Raw genomic sequence first — 17,641 nt, 5'->3', positions numbered from 1 at the left:
GGGAGAGGGGAGAGGGGAGAGGGGAGGAGAGGGGAGAGGGGAGGAGAGGGGAGAGGGGAGAGAGAACTTCCATGGGGGCACCAGGAACTCCAGAAGTCAATCAGGCTAGTATATCTTGGGATGATAGAAAAAATGAGGCTTAGATGCAAAACAAACAAACAAACAAACAAACAAAAAAAAAAAACCTAGAAGGTACTAACATAGAATGTAAAACGAGTATTATTAGAGCATAAAATGTTAGAGCTGTAAAGTACAATAGGCCATAGAGTAATAGAGCTAAAAGGGTTAATGGAACATAGGATGTTAAGTGGTGGAAGGTGCAATAAAACAGATTTTTTTTTAGCTAAATTCCAAGAGGTGGAGAGACTCTAACAGGGTCATACTGTAAGAGTGGCAGAGCTAAGGCTCAAACCCAGGTCTTACTCCCAGCCCAGGAACTCTCTTCCACATACTATACTTCCTCTGTCCTATGCCTAAAAGGAGCATGTACTTTGGTTGTTCTGTTGTTTTCAGTTATGTCAGATTCTTCATGATCCCATTTGGAGTTTTCTTGGCAAAGGTACTGGAGTAATTTGCTATTTCTTTCTCCAGTTCATTTTATAAATGAGGAAACTGAGGCAAACATGTTTAAGGATCTTGCCTAGAGTCACATAGCAAGGAAGTATCTGAGGCTAGAATTGACTGAGGAAGATGAGGCTTCCTGACTCTAGCCACTGGCCTACCCAGATATGTTTAGGGAGAGTTTTATAGTGGTAAGGAAAGGACTGAATATATTTTCAGTATTCATGATTTCTAGGTTCCTTTGGGCAACTCACTTTATACATTCAGAACAGTCTGGTGACTGCATGATGTAGAGATTTAAACAGGGCCCTTGGTTGACTCTTCTTGAGTGAAACCAAAGATGTTCTTATTTTAGCTTTTGCTACAACACATAGAATCATTTTTACAACTGGAAGAGATTTTAGAGCTCACTTAGCCCAACTTCTTCATTTTACAGAAAAGGAAACATGCTCAGAGGTAGGAAGTAACTTGCTCCAGATAACTAATATTGGTTCCAAGTGGCAAAGTCAAGACTCAGGTTCAGGTTTCCTGATCCTAAGGCCGTTTTTCTTTCCTTTCTATCAGGGGTTCTTAGCTAGGGGCCTATACCCCAGACTAGGCATCTGTGGATAGATTTCAGGGAGTCCATGAACTTGAATGGAAAAAACAAAACCCTACATCTTTTTTTTTTCACTAATCTCTAACTGAAATATTATTTCAGTTAGAAATATTTATATTTATCATATTTATTGCTCAATTATTTAAAAACAGTATTCTGAGAAAAGAGCCTTAGGTTTCACCAGATTGCCAAAGAGGTCTATCACATAAAAAATGAGTAAGAACTCCTGCTGTATACCAACCTGATTTTCTTATGATTTCAGCATTTACTTATTGTTTTTCCCCTCTCCACCTTGCAGACCTTCTGTGAGTCCCAAACTCAGATGTTCCCAGTTTTAAGCTACCAATTGGTGGGTGGCTTAAGGGGAACTCGTCTTTCTTCCCAAACTCTGAGTGCTGCCTCAATTTCCCTAGGATTCTTCCCTCTTAAGGTCTGGTACAGGAGAATGGAAAGATTCCCCTTCTCTCCCTGAGATATAATAGAGAAAGCTTGCTGGCTATCACCTAATTCCACTTTCCGCTCCTGCCAATATTCCCTCTTAACAGGAATTTATTATCCCCTTAGTTACCCCTTAAATGGAGACTATGTCTGGGGATCATTACTGACTAAAGCAAAGAAGACTATTGCTAACAAAGGTTTTCAAATGGACCTACCTGCCTCTTGTGATTCCTAATAAATTTCAATGATATTTTGGTCAAAGCGTAATGGTTTCAGAGAGATATGATTGCAGCAAAGGAAATCTGCCTCCACAAAATGACAAGTTAGAACAGTGGTTCCCAAACTTTTTTGGCCTACTGCCCCCTTTCCAGAAAAAATTACTTAGCACCCCTGGAAATTAATTTTTTAAATTTTAATAGCAATTAATAGGAAAGATAAATGCACCTGTGGTCATCACTGCCATCCTGGATTGCTGCAGCACCCACCAGGGGGCAGTGGTGCCCACTTTGGGAATCACTGAGTTAGAACCATGGCAGGTCAGAACTGGAAAAAACCCTTAGAACAGAGAATGTCAGACCTGAGAACATAGAAATGTTAGCACTAGAAGGGACCCTTTGACATCATTTAGCTGCTGTTTTCAATTCAGTAAATACTGATGGGGTATGTACTGAGTGTAAGTCATTGTGTTATTCATTTGCAAAGATGAGCTAAGATAGGATTAGAAAGAATTATAATTCAGGTTGGAATATAACATGGACTTGTCTAGAGAGTTCCAAAGGGAAAGTCTGGCTTTTAAATAGGGAGAATTATGGTAGGGAGATGCCTTTTGGAAGGATGAGGCCTAGAGATAGGCCTTAAAGGAAAAAAATAATTCAGCAGGTAGCTGAACCTCAGCCATGACCTTGTCATATTCCAACTTGGATTCTGGGTTTTAGGACCCTCTTACCTCTAATAAGGGAAAGGGCATCCCCTTTAGCAGAGGCAATCACCAGGACCAGGGGAGGAAGAGTTGGTAGCTTGTTAGGGAAGTATTAGTTGGATGGGATTATTATTCTCAAGGATTTTGTGATGAGAGAGGCTAATATTCTCTATGTATCAAGTTCCTTTATCCTTAGTGCAGCAAAGGATGGTGAAGAGTGACATTTGCCCCTTGGGAAGAGGCTTTCCTTCCCCTCAGACATTCTTCATTGACAACCTCGGCTCAGAAAACTCCCTTCTCCTGCTGTCATTCCCCACATTTTCATCCCCAACCATCCCTTTCAAAGACCCTGCCTTGCTATGCCTTCCCCTTTCTAGAACCCTGATTCTGCCATTAACAAACTTTCCTATGGCCTATTTTATCTGACACTTTTTCTTTATGCAATCTCAGAAAATTGAATCCCTCCAAAAGATACACTTTTGCCTAGGTCTTCCCTATTAAAAAATTTTTCCAGTTGACCTTACCATTCCCTCAAGCTATCATCCTACATCTCCCATTCCCTTTCAGAACCAAAGTCTCAAAAAAAAGCCGTATATTTTAATTTCTTGATTTGTTGCAACCTGGCTTCTAACACCATTCCCACCTTTAGCCTCCCCAAACTGAAACTACTGTCTCCAAAATTACTAATGATTTCTTAATTTCCTTTACTACCTCATTACTCCCTAATTATGATTATAGCCTAAGGCTCTGTCCTAGGTCCTCTTCTATTCTTTCTCCTACACATTCTCAGTAACTTTATTAGCTCGTAAAAATTATAACTTCTAAACAGATAACTTCCAAATCTCTACATGAGTTTTAGTAAGAATTTAATAAGCATCAGTGTATGCCTGGCACTATGCTAAATGCTTGAGGTGCAAAGAAAGGCAAAAGGCAGTCATTACTTCTATGACCTCACAGACAAACAAACAAGATATATAAAAGATAAATTGGAGTTAATCTCAGAGGAAAAGGGATAGCATTAGGGGAGATCTAATGTTTTCAAGTTATTCTCTTCTGAGTTGAACTTTCTTGACTCCAAGGAAGATTTTTATGGTCAGGTTCTTTTTTTATTGATGTTTTGTCATTTTTTTAGCCTATGGACTTTATGATAGAGTTGGATTCTGTTTACATTTGGGGAAGATAGCACACTTGAGTTTTTGTGGTGAGATCTGGGGCTGGGGGCCTGTTGCATTTTAGTATTTCTAATATGGTGTGATCCTTGGAGAGTTCTGGTCACTATCCTCTTGGTTATTACCAGGTAGAACCTCTGCTCATGACTACAGAACATAATCATTCCTCCCCACTCTGGAACTGCAACCCAGAACTTAATATTGAGCTTTCATTTGAATTTTTTATTTTAATAACAAATTTCCACATAAATTTTCCATAATGATATGATCCATATTGTCTTCCTCCCTCTCCCCGCTCCTAGAGCTGACAAGCAGTTCAATCCGGGTTATACATGAATGTTGAGCTTTCAGATGGCATCCAGTGCTAGCACAGGGGTCCTTTGTTATATCTTTCTGACCAAGACGTTAGTCCTCAATCTTGGTGTTGCTGATACTGAGTCACTTCCAGGCCCCACAGCTGGTGCTGCTTTCTCTGTCCGTGCTCTTGGCTAGCCTTTCCCTCAATATCCAACTTTTTAGTCCTTCCTCTTAAGCTGTCCTGGGTTGGAAAAATGAGACATGACGACTTTTTTGTTGTTGTCCTGCTCAGAATTTGATTCAAGGTAGTTGTTAAAAGGGTTGAGTTGGGAGAGATCATCAGAAATATTCAATTCCTTCTGTCATTTTGCCTCTACTGCCAGTTTCAGTGGAAAGAGACTAGTATTAGGCGAATTAGAAAAGGCTCCTTATAAAAGGTTCAATGGGAATTGGGACTTGAGGGAAGCCAGGAAGTGGGGCATTGAGAATGGCTTGCCTAAGGTCACACAGCCAGTTTGTGTCATAAACAAGACTCGATGCTTTAGCATCTAATAAATGTTTGTTAAATTATTTTTATATTTATTATCATATGTTATATATTTAACATATATTATATACATCAAATAAAAATTTTATTACATTAAATACTTCATGCTATTTCTTTTCAGACTTTCCTGACTTGAGTTCCTCTTTGTTTCTGCTCTGTGACCCTTCATGGCTGACAAGAAACTGGTAGTGGTTTTTGGAGCAACAGGTAAATAGCACCAAAGAAGGTCAGAGCTGAAAGAACATAGACTTTTAGAACATACATGTTACATGTTACAACTAGAAGATTCCTTAAAGATCATGGCATTCAAAATAAATTCAAAATGGGTAAATGACTTAAATATAAAGAGTGAAATGAAATCATAAATAAATTAGGTGAACATAGAATAGTCTACCTGTCAGATCTATGGGAAAGGAAGGAAGGAATTTATGACCAAGCAAAAGAGAGAACATTACAAAATGTAAAATGAATAATTTTGATTACATTAAATTAAAAAGGTTTTGTACAAATAAAACCAATGCAACCAAAATTAGAAGGGAAGCAACAAACTAGGGGAAAATTTTTATAACAAAATTATCTGATAAAGCTCTAATTTCCCAAATATATAAGGAACTAAGTCAAATGTATAAGAAATCAAGCCACTCCTCAATAGACAAATGGTCAAAGGATATGAATAGGCAGTTTTTAGATGAAGAAATCAAAACTATCAATAATCACATGAAAATTTTCAAATGATTTCTTAATTTCCTTTACTATCTCATTACTCCCTAATTATGATTATAGCCTAAGGCTCTGTCCTAGGTCCTCTAAATCTCTTACAATTAGAGAAATGCAAATCAAAACAACTCTGAGGTACCACCTCACACCTAGCAGATTGGCCAATATGAAAGTAAAGGAAAATAATAAATATTGGAGGGGATGTGGCAAAATTGGGACCCTAAAGATCATGGTGTTACAAAGGAGGAAAAGCAACCCCACAGAGAAGTGATGCCCATAAACCATCCAGCAGATCAGGGATAAAGCCAAGGCCTGAAATTTCCTAAATAAGAACCTTGGAATAGAACTCCCAACCAAAGATGAGCGAGGGTTCTCATGGGTCTTTGACATACTAGTAAGGAAACACAAACTTTTGACTATCTTGTAAGATTGTGTTCAATAAAATAGTGGGAAAACAATTTTCTGAGCCAAAAACTGACCTTTCTTGTTAAATTAATTAATCACAGCATTGGGTTCAAAGAGATACCCATTGCTGGTCTAAGACCCTGCCTTTGTTTGTGTATTTGCTTATATACTTTATGCAAGAGTCATATTATACAAACTTTGCCCCGAAGGTCGAGAGTGCTGTGCAGATGAATTTTTTTTTTTCAGAAGGGGAAAACCAGTTTTCCTTTTTAGAAGGTTTCTTTTCTTCCAGAAAGTCAGGTTGTTTCCTTATCTTTTTATAGAGGGGGAAATCATGTAGTCCCCCTATCCCAGGATAGAAACAGCCAGGGTTCTGACATAGTTTCAAAGCCAAAAGAGATGCTACTGTTTTGAAAGGGGTAAAAAGGGGATTTGATTGGGCAAATATTAAAAGGTTTGGTCACCAGGGAATTGAATAATTATCAATCCCCAATTAAGGAGTAACCTCAAGTCAAAATGACTTTTATGGAAGTTTATTTACAAATGGAAAGAGGAAGAGAAAATAAGAAAATCAGAGAGAGGATAGGATAAGTACTCTAAAAGTAATTTGCTTCGTCCCCCTAATTTAACTCAGGCAGATCTAATTAGTCCTCAGTTGGAGGAGGCTCAGCCTTGAGCCCAAGGCCGGAGGGCCGGAGAGCTGGAGATGAATGAAGCAGAAGCTTCAGTTACAGAATCTCTTTTGAAAGGGGAGTTCCTTTAGACCAGTGGTTCCCAAACTTTTTTAGCCTACCGCCCCCTTTCCAGAAAAAATATTACTTAGCCCCCTGGAAATTATTTTTTTTTAAATTTTAATAGCAATGAATAGGAAAGATAAATGAACCTGTGGCCATCACTGCTCCCCTGGATTGTTGCAGCACTCACCAGGGGGTGGTGGCGCCCACTTTGGGAATCACTGATTTAGAGAAATCCAAGAAGATTTAGTCTTTACACTCACTACATAATTCCAAGGGAGAGATTAACAATAGTCTCACTTAGTCCAAGGCCACAGCCAATGGTTGGAGCTCCTCCAGGTCCTAGTCACCCACCACCAGAAGAAGCGAGCAGCCAAGAGCCAAGAGAGCGAGCCCCAGAAGTTCTTTCAATTCATCCAGGCCATTTCTTTCTTCACTTCCTGTGCCTCCCTTCCAGTTTACACGTCCACTCACAACAGACGCTTTTCTTAGGACTGCCTAGGGGGCAGTCGGTCAATTCTGATTCTTCATCTATTCTTGCACACATGGGTCACAGACCTCCCTACTTGAGAGTTAAGTGGAGTGGTTTACACTTTTGGCAATTAGTTTTGAGAATGGGCAGGGTAAATTTAATCTCATTATCACAATTTTAAGAAGTCTAGATATATTCTAAGGCATTAAAGACATGTGCCAACTCTTCAGTAAAAGTACTTTGCAAAGGCATTTCAAAGGATTTTAATTTATTTTGCTCACAGTATGATTATTGATTACCAATTCTTAAACACAGTTATTCAGTCAATTAATAATTGGGATTATTCCTTATTATTATTCCTTATCACTAAAATACTGATCATCTCATAGGATCACATGCAGAGAATATACAGCTATACCGAAGCATAAAATAGTGAATAGACACTGAAGTTACTTAATTAGATTATTTTTTACAGTTTCCAAGTCCTAAGATTTTTTTTTTAGGAAGTTAGGAGAAAAGAGTGAACAGATGGAATCGCATCCCATTTCTGCCAAGAATTAAATTCAGCAGCTCTTTACTATATGTCTTGCCCCCTATCAGGAACCGTGGGAGACACAAAGAAACATAAGGAGTGGAACCATAAAAACTGATGTATATGATCTTTAAAATTATTTTGCTACAAACTTAAGTCAACAAAAATAGCTACTCAAATAAACATACAAAAACCTTTGGCATTTAGCCTAGTAGAACCAAGTAAAATAGCAAACTACAAAAAAAGTGAAATTCCATTTTTCTTTTTCTATGGATGTCATAAATAGAAATCTGGTTTCCCTATAAAGACTTGCTTTCAGAATGCTATCTACATCAAGAGAAAGAACTGTGGGAGTAGAAGTGCAGAAGAAAAACAGGATTGATCACTTGTTTATATGATTAGGGGTTTGGTTTTTTTTTTTAATTACTCTGTTACAAAAATGAATAATATGGAAATAGGTATCGAGTGATAACACATGTATAACCCATTGGAATTGCTTGTCAGCTCCAGGAATGGGAAGGGAGAGAACATGAATCATGTAACCTTGGAAAAATACTTTTAAATGAGTAAACAAACAAACAAATAAATAAATAAAAGACCATGGGACCCTAGGCTAGTTACTTTCAGAGCTATAAAGCAGAAAGTGTGGTCAAAAACAAAAACAATAGTACTATAATCAATTCTTATGATCTCTTACTATAAGTCTTCATGTTTCCTTATACATTTTATATTTTCATTTTTGATACCATAATATTCCATTAATTTTAATTTTAAAATTTAAAATGTTTTAAATTTAAATTTTATTTTAAATTATTAATTTTAATTTTAAAAATTAAAATTTTTTTGATCTGGAATTTCTTAATACATAAGGAGCTCCCAGTGAAGAATTTCAAAGATCATCAACTCAGATCAGCACCTTTTAGTTTGTTTTAAACACTTACCTTCTGTCTTCATGTTAATTCTAACACAGAAATGCAGCGAGGGCTAGGCAACTTTCCCAGGGTTATGCAGCTAGGAAGTGTCTAAGGCCAGATTTGAACCCAGGCCCTCCCAACTCCAAGCCTGGTACTGCATCTACTAGCCATCTAGCTGCTGCAGCCCCTTATAATATTAAAGAGTTGTCTGGAACATGGAGGTTTGAGTGACTTGTGTAGAGTTGAACAGTATGTATCAGAGGCGGGATTTGAACCCAAGCCTGCCATACTCTGAGGCCCGTTCTCTGCTATAACAGGCTGCCCCTTATGAACATTCCATCATTTATTCAGCCATTCTCTAATCATTGGACATAGTTGTTTACAATTTTTAGATCATGGTTCTTTTTATTCATCTATATATATTTTTTCCTTTTTATGTGATATTTTTGGGATCAAGACCTAGCAATGGATTTGGTAGGATCCGTTTTATATTGTTCTTCAAAATTATTAGCATTGTTTCACCGCCCTCCCCACAGTGTATTTGAGTGACTGTTTTCTCACAGTCTGTACCCCACTCCCCCAGCATTTGTATTTTATAACTTTTTTGTTCCTTTTGCCATTCAAATAGTCTAAGCTGGGATCTTAGGAAAACCTTGACTTGTATTACTCTGATTGTTGGGGGATGTATGCATCGTTTCATGTGACTATTAACAGTTCGTTTTGTGGATTTTTAAAGAAGTGGCAAAATTAGTCAGTGAGGCCATCCAGGGGTGGCCCTTCTTGGAGGCAGAGCAGCTACACTAGATCATTGTTCCCACTCAAGACCACCTTCTTCCTGAAGCCTAAGTGTACCCAATACCCAGTGACTTCTCTCCATTCAGAGCTCTTAAAAAGCAGGTCTTGCTGTGTGGCCCTGGGCAAGTCCCTTCACCCCCATTGCCTAGCCTTTACCGCTCTTCTGCCTTAGAATTAATAGACAGTCTTGATTCTAAGACAGAAGGGAAGGGTTAAAAAAAAAAAGTATTTATTGCTTAGACCCAATTTTCTTTTCTTTCTTTTTTTTTTTTTTGTATGCTGTCTCTCCCTTGAGATCGTGCACTCCTTGAGAGCAGGTGTTTTGCTTCTTTTTGTAGGCTTAGTGCTTAGTACAGTGCCTGGCACATTAGCACACATCAATAAATGTTTATTGGTTAATTGACTGATCTCTATTTCCAGAGAAACAAAAGAAGAGAAATAGTCTTTGACTTTTGATGAGACTTACTGCAGAAGATGAGTTTCAAGGTAACGGTTTGCCTTGGGATAGAACTTCAAAGGGCTGTCTGATTTTTTCCCCAGGTGCCCAAGGTGGTTCAGTTGCCAAGACCCTCCTGGAAGATGGGACGTTCAGAGTCCGTGTGGTGACTCGAAATCCCCAGCAGAAAGCTGCCAAACATCTGAAGCATCAAGGAGCAGAGGTGGTACAAGGAGACCAGAACGATGAGAAGAGCCTGGAGCCGGCTCTGGCAGGGGCTTATGCAGCTTTCATCGTGACCAACTACTGGGAGAATCTCGACCAAGAGCAGGAGATTAAGCAGGTGAAGATAAAATGGGTCTCCATTTCCCTTTGCATCTAGCTAGAAGTATTGTGATTCAGTACACATTTATCAAGTGCTTACTATAGGTAGGGAAACAAAAATTAAAACAATGTGGACCCTGCATTTGCCAGAGGCAAGGGGAACAGGGATACCTGTGTAAAAGATCATTTAAAAAACAATCATCCAAGGAGGGAAAGAATCTTAAAGACTAAGCTATCAGAAAAGGCTACTCTTTTTTTTAAAAATATTTTCCCATAATTACATATTTCATTTCTTTCCCTCTCCCCCAAACTCCTCTAACCCCCCTTAGCCGATGCACAATTCCACTGGGTTTTACATGTATCATTGATCAAGACCTAATTCCATATTATTGATAGTTGGACTAGAGTAATCATTTAGTGTCTATATCCCCAATAATATCCCCATCAACCCATGTGTTCAAGCAGTTGTTTTTCTTCTATGTTTCTCCCCCCACAGTTCTTCCTCTGAATGTGGCTAGTTCTATTTCTCATAAGTCCCTCAGCCTTGCTCTGGATCCTTGCATTGCTGCTAGTAGAGAAGTCCCTTATGTTTGATTGTACCACAGTATATCAGTCTCTGTGTACAATGTTCTCCTGGTTCTGCTCCTTTCGCTCTGCATCAATTCCTGGAGGTCTTTCCAAGTCACATGGAATTCCTCCAGTTTATTATTCCTTTGAGCACAATAGTATTCCATCACCAACAGATACCACAATTTGTTCAGCCATTCCCCAATCGAAGAAAAGGCTACTCTTAAGAGGTGATGTAGCCAAAAAGCCAAATTTTCCCTCTCCCCAGCTTCTCTATGGGTTCAAAACCTAGCTGTCATTCTTGAGTCTGGTCTCTGTTATCACCCATATCCAATCTGTAGCTAAATTCTGTTTTTCTACTTGTAGAACATCTCTTCCATATGCCCTCTTCTTTCCTTTGGCAATGCCACCACCCTCGTGCAGATTCTCATCACTTCCTATCTAGCCTAATGCACATCTACAGTAGACTGCTGGTGGGTCAGCCTGCCCCAGATCTCTCCCCTTTTCAGTCTATGCTTTACTCTGCTGACAAACTGATCTTCCTTAAGCATGGGTCTGACTTTATCACCTGACCCACTTACTCAATAAACTTTGGTGGCTACCTGTCACTTTCAGGATCAAAGAAAAAAATCCTCTGGCAATTAAAGTCCTTCATAACCCGGCTCCCTTATACCTTTCCAGTCTTCTTCTGTCTTACTCCCCAAAGAAAAAGCCATTTCAGCAAAACTAATTGGTCTGTCAGTCAAGTCTGAGGTCATGTATAGTACTTTTAGTCCTTCATTTTTGTAAAAGAGGAAGGTACCCTCCCCTATATTTTTTGGGGGGGCCAAACTTAGTTATTACAATTTTGCTGTATTTGGTTTAGTTGTTTTATTTTTTTCATTTACATTGTTGTAATCATTTGAGTATATTAACTTCCAGATTCTGCTTTAATTTTGTATCAGTTCATCCCTTCATTCTTCTCTATAAATTCATTATTTTTTGTGTAGTTGATAGTGAATTACATTCATGTTCAACTTGCTTAGCCATTCCAACTGACATGTGTCTGTTTTGTTTCCAGTTCTTTGCTGCTACAAGAATAACCCTATAAATATTTTGGTGTAGATAAGGCCTTTTTTTTTTTTTACTTTCTTAGAGTGTTTGCCCAGCAATGAATTGAAATTTTAGCCACTTTTGAACATAATTCCAAATTGCTTTATAGATAGGTTAGACCAATGTGCAGCTCTGCTAGTGTCCCCCAACTTTCCATTGTTCCTCTATTGGCATGTTTTGTTATCTTTGACAGTTTTCTGGATATGAAGTGAAGACCCAAGTTGTGATTTGCTTTTATTAGTTATGATTTGGAGCAGTCTTTCATATAGTTGTTGATAGTTGGCATTTCTTCTTTTGGAAACTTAAAGCTCTTTCAACACTGTTATCATAGAGAAGCAGACTTGCCTCTTCTCTTTATCACCTTAGTTTGTGGCATAGAAAAAGAACCTTTCCCAATCTAGGACTGTTTCCTTATTGGTAAAAATGAGGCTAGGTTAGAACTATGGTTCCTAGCATCAGAAAACTTAATATACCATCTCCTCCCCTCCTGCCACTCCTCCTCCCTGCCCATTTCAATTGTATTCTTAAGATCTATTACCTACTAATGACCATAATGATAGCTAGTATTTAATATAGTGCTTTAAGGTTTTTTGTTCTTTAAACCCCATTTTCTGTTCTAGTAACAATTAAGCCAGAAGGCGGAAGGGTAAGGAGTTGGCAAGCCGGGGTGACCTGTCCAGGGTCACTTAGGAAGTGTTGCACTTGAAGGTTTTTGAAGCCTTTGCAAACATTATCTCATTTTATCCTCCTAACCATCCTGAGTAGTAGGTATTATCATCCCCATTTTATAGATTAGGAAACTGAGGCAGACAGAGGTTAAGTGACTTCCCCAGGGTCATACAGCTAATAAGTGTCAGAGATGGAATTTAAACTCAGGTTTTTTTGGCTCCAGGCCCATCATTGTATCCACTATGCTACCTAGCTGCCTCTATGAAAAAAAAGATACATTAACTGGATTGGAACCCCTTCTAAGAAGTCTGTGGGTCCCCACTGCATGTCATATGATCTCTGATTAGGAAGGACTTGATCCTAAAAACACAGTTCTCATAGGTAAGGGAGTAGCTGAGGAAAAAGAACCGAGGCCAGAGTAGAAACTCCAGAAGCATATTCCTCTTTAGGCCTTTTCCCCCCTTAACTTTGGCTCATTCATTCCCCTACTTTAAAGATTTCCTAACATTCTCCACTCTCCAAGAAACCCTCCAGGACAGATTAGAGCAAAATGATGATTGTCATCCGCTGATCTTTTTGTTCACCTCTAAATATAGAGACTCTTAATATGAGGTCCATCAATACTCAATGGGTCTATGGATAGATTTCAAGGGTTCCATTAGCTATGACTGGAGAAAAATTTTTTTTTTAATTTTCATTACCTTTGGTTCCCTTTGTACTCTTATCTGTTTTATTTTATGCACTTAAAAACATTATTCTGAGAAGAGGTCCCTGGCTTCACCCAATTGCCAATGGGAGGTCCACAATACATTTAAAAGCTTAAGAATCTATGCTTTAATAGAACACTTATGTAAACCAGAAATAAGACACCGTCTTTTCTTTACTCCATTTTGCTTCTGAAAAAGAAATTAGACTTCTCTTTTGTTTCCAAAAATAGAAGTTACCAACAGATTTCTGCCCAGAATAAGTGAAAATGTTCAGTAATAGTCCAATGGGAAAAGATGCCCTGGGAAGGAATGAGTCTTCTAGCAGAGGCATCTGTGATTCCACAGCCATTCTATTCCATTTTTAGGGAGTTGGGGACTTGTGTTATACTTGTGTACATGCTGTATCTCCCTAAATATGAATAAACTCCTTGAAGGCAGAGACTGTTTCATTTTTGTCTCTTATTGCCATTGCCTTGCCCAAAGGCTTGCAGAGTAGGGCATTTGATGAATGAGTAGGCAAATAACAAATGCTCAATTGCTTTTGTTTGCTGAATGATTGAGGGGGAGATACCATTTTTTTATGATTCCTAATTTGTGAAGACATGGTCTCTTCTACAGGGAAAACTCCTAGCTGATCTGTCCAAGCGCCTGGGCTTGAGTTACGTGGTCTACAGTGGACTGGAGAATGTGAAGAAGTTGACGGGTGGCCAGCTGATAGTCAGGCACTTTGATGGCAAAGGAGAAGTTGAGGAATACTTCCGGGCTTTGGATGTGCCAATGATCAGTGTCCGGCTTCCCTGCTACTTTGAAAACCTTCTCACCTACTTCCTACCCCAGAAAGCCCCTGATGGAAATGGCTACTTGCTGAGTGAGTTTATGTTCATGTGCTATCTCTTACAGTGATGTCACAGCAAGGATTTTTTCTTACCCTTAAGTTCTTTTTCTTTTTAACCATTATGTGGTAGAGATTTAATTTCATTATGTAGACCAGGAAAGACAGCATGGCCCTGGATAGGGAACCAATCTGAGTCAGGAAGATCCAAGTTCAACTCCCACTTCTGACAAAGGCTGGCTTTATGACCCTGGACAAGTCAGCATTAGGCTAAAAAGATAGTATTAGAATTGCTCATAAGTCTGGTAGGGAGGAGAGAACAGAATTTTATTCCCCGCCCCCCCAATCTTTGGGTCTTTTTTTTCTCTTCTCCTTTGAAGGTCTGCCCATGGGTGATGTCCCAATGGATGGAATGGCAGTGGCTGACCTGGGTCCTGTGGTGCTCAGCCTGCTGAAGTCCCCAGAAGGCTACGTGGGTCGAAACATTGGACTGAGCACCTGCAAGCATACAGCCACAGAGTATGCTTCCCTTCTCTCTAAATACACTGGGAAAACTGTGCATGATGCCAAGGTAGGAAGATCCCCGAGTCCTGAGAACACAGGGTCATAGATTTAGAGCTGGGAGGAGCATTAAGACCATCAAGTCCAACCCCCTTCCCATACAGACAAGGCCAGTGAAGTGAAGTGATTTCTATAAGGTCATACAGGTAATTAATGACTTAAGTCAGAATTCACACCAAAGTCCTCTGACTCCAAATTCAGCCCTCCTTTTTCTACACCATGCCACATTTTCTTAAGGCGGGGACAGGACTGTCTGATACCAGTTTGGGGTGATTTTAAATAATGATGGCTCACATTTATGTAACAGAATTTTAAGGCCACCTTTCCTTGCAGTAGCCCCATAAGGTAGTACAAGTATCATTATTCCCATTTTGTAAATGAGGAAACTTGAGATTCAAAGATGTGAACTCCTTCTCACAATCATGGCTAATATGGCAGAGCCAAGGCATGAGCACAGGTCACCCCCAGCTCTGTGTTTCCAGTACCTGTGAATGTCTACAGGTATATCTCCAGGGCAAAAATTCTTAACTTGGGGGCAGCTGGGTGGCTCAGTGGATTCAGAGCCAGGCCTAGAGATGGGAAGTCCTAGGTTCAAATCTGGCCGCACTCTTCAAATAGCTGGGTGACCGTGGGCAAGTCACTTAACCCCCACTGCCCAGCCACTACCGCTCTTCTGCCTTAGAACCAATACAGAGTATTGTATAATTAGAATTTGCTCCCCAGAAACTCTCTCTCCCAGCATCCCACTTTTGTTCTCACATTACATCCTTACGTTTTGGAGACAAAGTTTGTGTGCGACCCTGTCCCTCATTCTCTTTTCCTGACTGCAGCTGGGAAAGCGGGTTTTACTCAGACTTTTACTTTTGTCCTTTTATTTCTTCTACTTCAAGTGATTATTAATAAATCTTATAAAATACAATACGTGGAGTTATTAGATATTAATTTTAATCTTACAGTATTGATTCTAAGACAAAAGATAAGAGTTTTGAAATATATATGTATATTTTAATTCTTATATTTTCATGTACTAGATTTCCTTTGTTATCCTATGTCTTATATTTTAGACATTTAAAAACATTCCAAAAAGAGGTCCATGATATAAAAGAATTCTCATTATTCATATTTATTTTGAGCCTGGATCTACTTATCTTGTCCAGGTTTGGAAGTACAATAGCCACTCATGGGCCCAATCCCAGTGCTGACTATTCCACTTCTATCCTGGGCTGGTTTGCTCTTCCTCAGGTAGCCCCCTGCTCTCAAAGAGTTTACCATATTGATGCCACTTAGTGTGGGCATCTGAGTGGTTTTAATCCCACCTCAGCTCAGAACTCCTGAGCTCAAGCAATCCTCCAGCCTAAGCACACACCAGCCTTCACCCAAAGCAGGGAATTAGAGTCATGCATCCCCATGACCCCGCCTTCTGTTTTAAAATCTTTAGAACAAATTTAATTACAATTCACTTTCATCAGCAGCACATAAAACCTAGGCAAGTGGGCAGTGTTATAGAAGCAATAGTAAAGTTGGCTATTTGAAATTTTATAGATATACAGTGATCACATGACTAGGCTCCCTGATCTTGAGATTTTAAAGTTATAAATTGTGCCCCCCCCAAAAAAAAGTTAATACTCTCCTTAAAGCCTGAATCTGAATGAGCTTTTATCACACTTATACTAAATCGGGGGGAGGGGGGAAGGAAGACCTCTGAATTCACCCAAGTGGCTCTGACATTTTCCTGAATGAGGTGCTGACTTTCATGGATGATTTCTCTATTGGTAGACCTCACCTGAGGATTATGAGAAGCTTGGCTTCCCTGGGGCACAGGAGCTGGCCAACATGTTCCGGTTCTATACCATGAATCCAGACCGAGATGTGGAATTGACCTTCAAACTCAACCCCAAAGCCAGAACTCTGGAACAGTGGTTGGAAGAGAATAAAAAGGCTTTTGCAGACCTATGAATACTTCTACTGCTACCTTCCCATCACCACCACCTTAGCCCAGTATCTTAGCAATTAGCCCCTGCTGGCTTGTTTTGTTCATTGTTTTATGGCTATTGTACTTAACCCTGTAGTTTCTAAAATAAAATGCTTTCTTTCTATTCTGGAGCCCCAACCAAACTTGGAGCAGACATGGTTGAAATTCAAGATACTAACAAATGGTTGGGTAATGTAGAATGAGAGTGAAAAGTTGATAATAGATGTTCCTTAACAGAAATAGGCAGGTTTGAAGGAGTGAGTGTTGGGGGGAAAGATAATGAATTCTCTTTTTGATGTGTTGAGTTTTAAAGGCTTATTGAACATCCTAGTGAAGATATCATGCTGGGAGCTGGAGATGAAGGACTTGCCCTCAGAAGAGAAAAGAGAGCTAAATATGTGAATCTGGGAAGCAAAGTCATAGATATGAGTTAAACCCATGGGAGCCCAGCACATTAAGAGAGAAAAGGAAGGCAAGGCCCAAGGCCCTTAGGATATACTTACACAAAATGAAAAGGAAGGGAATGATCCTGCTGAGGAGGCTTCAAAAAACAAGCAGAAGAGGTACCAGAAGGGGAGTATTGTTAGGAAAACTAATGGCAGAATATATAGAAAGGGGAAGAATTCAAGAAGGATGGAGCTAAAAACACCCCAAGGGTTTAGAAAATAAGTCTTTGGTAAACAGGAAGCCAGTTTCAGGCAAGAGGTAGATCTCAAAAGCTCTCTAAAGGAATAGAATGTCACAGCTAGAAAGGGCATTCAAAAACAGTCTAGATAGAGCTAAAAGAGACAAGAGAGCTCATCTAGTCTATTCCCCTCTCATTTTACAGATAGAGGAGCTGAAGTCTAGAGAAGTAGGACCTCTCCAGGCTATAATTTTCAGTGCCTCAGAGAATTCCTATTTAAGAAGACTTAAGTAAACCCACGATAATTAGCATACCTGTCCCATTTAGATAGTCTGGGATCAGAATAGCCCCCTTCAAAGGCTGCTTTTCAAACAAAATATAACTAAGGATGATTGATAATATATGTATAACCCTCTGAGGTTATCAATATGCTTTATATACATTATCTCATTTGCTGCAGCATTTTACCTTAAAATAGGTGATCTGAGGGCAGTTAGATGGCTCAGTGGACTGCGAGCCAGACCCAGAGACGGGAGATCCTGGGTTCAAATCTGGATTTGGACACTTCTGGCTGTGTGACCCTGGGCAAGTCATTTAACCCCATTGCCTAGCCCTTACTGTTTTTCTGCTTTAGAACTAATACACAGAATTGATTCTGAGACAGAAGGTAAGGGTTTAAAACAAAAAAATAGTTGAGGCCTCCTGACAGAACTGTCAGACTTAAGATGCAGAATAAGATATACATTTTCAGACACTGC

The 17,641-nt window shown here is 39.3% G+C and overlaps 1 protein-coding gene across 4 annotated transcripts; it reads left to right on the top strand.

The window, feature by feature from the left end:
* Window positions 1-4,696: 4,696 nt before the first annotated feature.
* Window positions 4,697-16,382, top strand: NMRAL1 (NmrA like redox sensor 1). Of its 4 annotated transcripts, none has more exons than XM_044657178.1 (5): window positions 4,697-4,736; window positions 9,639-9,877; window positions 13,512-13,761; window positions 14,106-14,296; window positions 16,063-16,382. In XM_044657178.1, exons 1-5 carry the CDS (start codon window positions 4,697-4,699, stop codon window positions 16,240-16,242), a joined length of 900 nt encoding a protein of 299 aa, XP_044513113.1. In that variant the 3' UTR covers window positions 16,243-16,382. The 4 variants fall into 4 exon arrangements, with proteins under 4 accessions (XP_044513113.1, XP_044513114.1, XP_044513112.1 ...); XM_044657179.1 differs by having other exon boundaries at window positions 13,494-13,761; XM_044657177.1 differs by having other exon boundaries at window positions 9,639-9,892; window positions 13,494-13,761.
* The last annotated feature ends 1,259 nt before the right edge of the window (window positions 16,383-17,641 follow it).

The sequence above is a fragment of the Gracilinanus agilis genome, chromosome 1 (genome assembly GCF_016433145.1).
Source record: "Gracilinanus agilis isolate LMUSP501 chromosome 1, AgileGrace, whole genome shotgun sequence".
Taxonomy (NCBI): domain Eukaryota; kingdom Metazoa; phylum Chordata; class Mammalia; order Didelphimorphia; family Didelphidae; genus Gracilinanus; species Gracilinanus agilis.
This window is presented reverse-complemented; position numbering and strand designations above follow the sequence as displayed.

Excerpts from the sequence above, each read along its gene's own strand:
- NMRAL1 (XM_044657176.1), top strand. The coding sequence starts at position 9,554 with ATGAGACTTACTGCAGAAGATGAGTTTCAAGGTAACGGTTTGCCTTGG. Across the intron at positions 9,878-13,511 it reads AAGAGCAGGAGATTAAGCAG|GGAAAACTCCTAGCTGATCT; the intron begins GTGAAGATAAAA and ends TCTCTTCTACAG. Across the intron at positions 13,762-14,105 it reads TGGAAATGGCTACTTGCTGA|GTCTGCCCATGGGTGATGTC; the intron begins GTGAGTTTATGT and ends TCTCCTTTGAAG.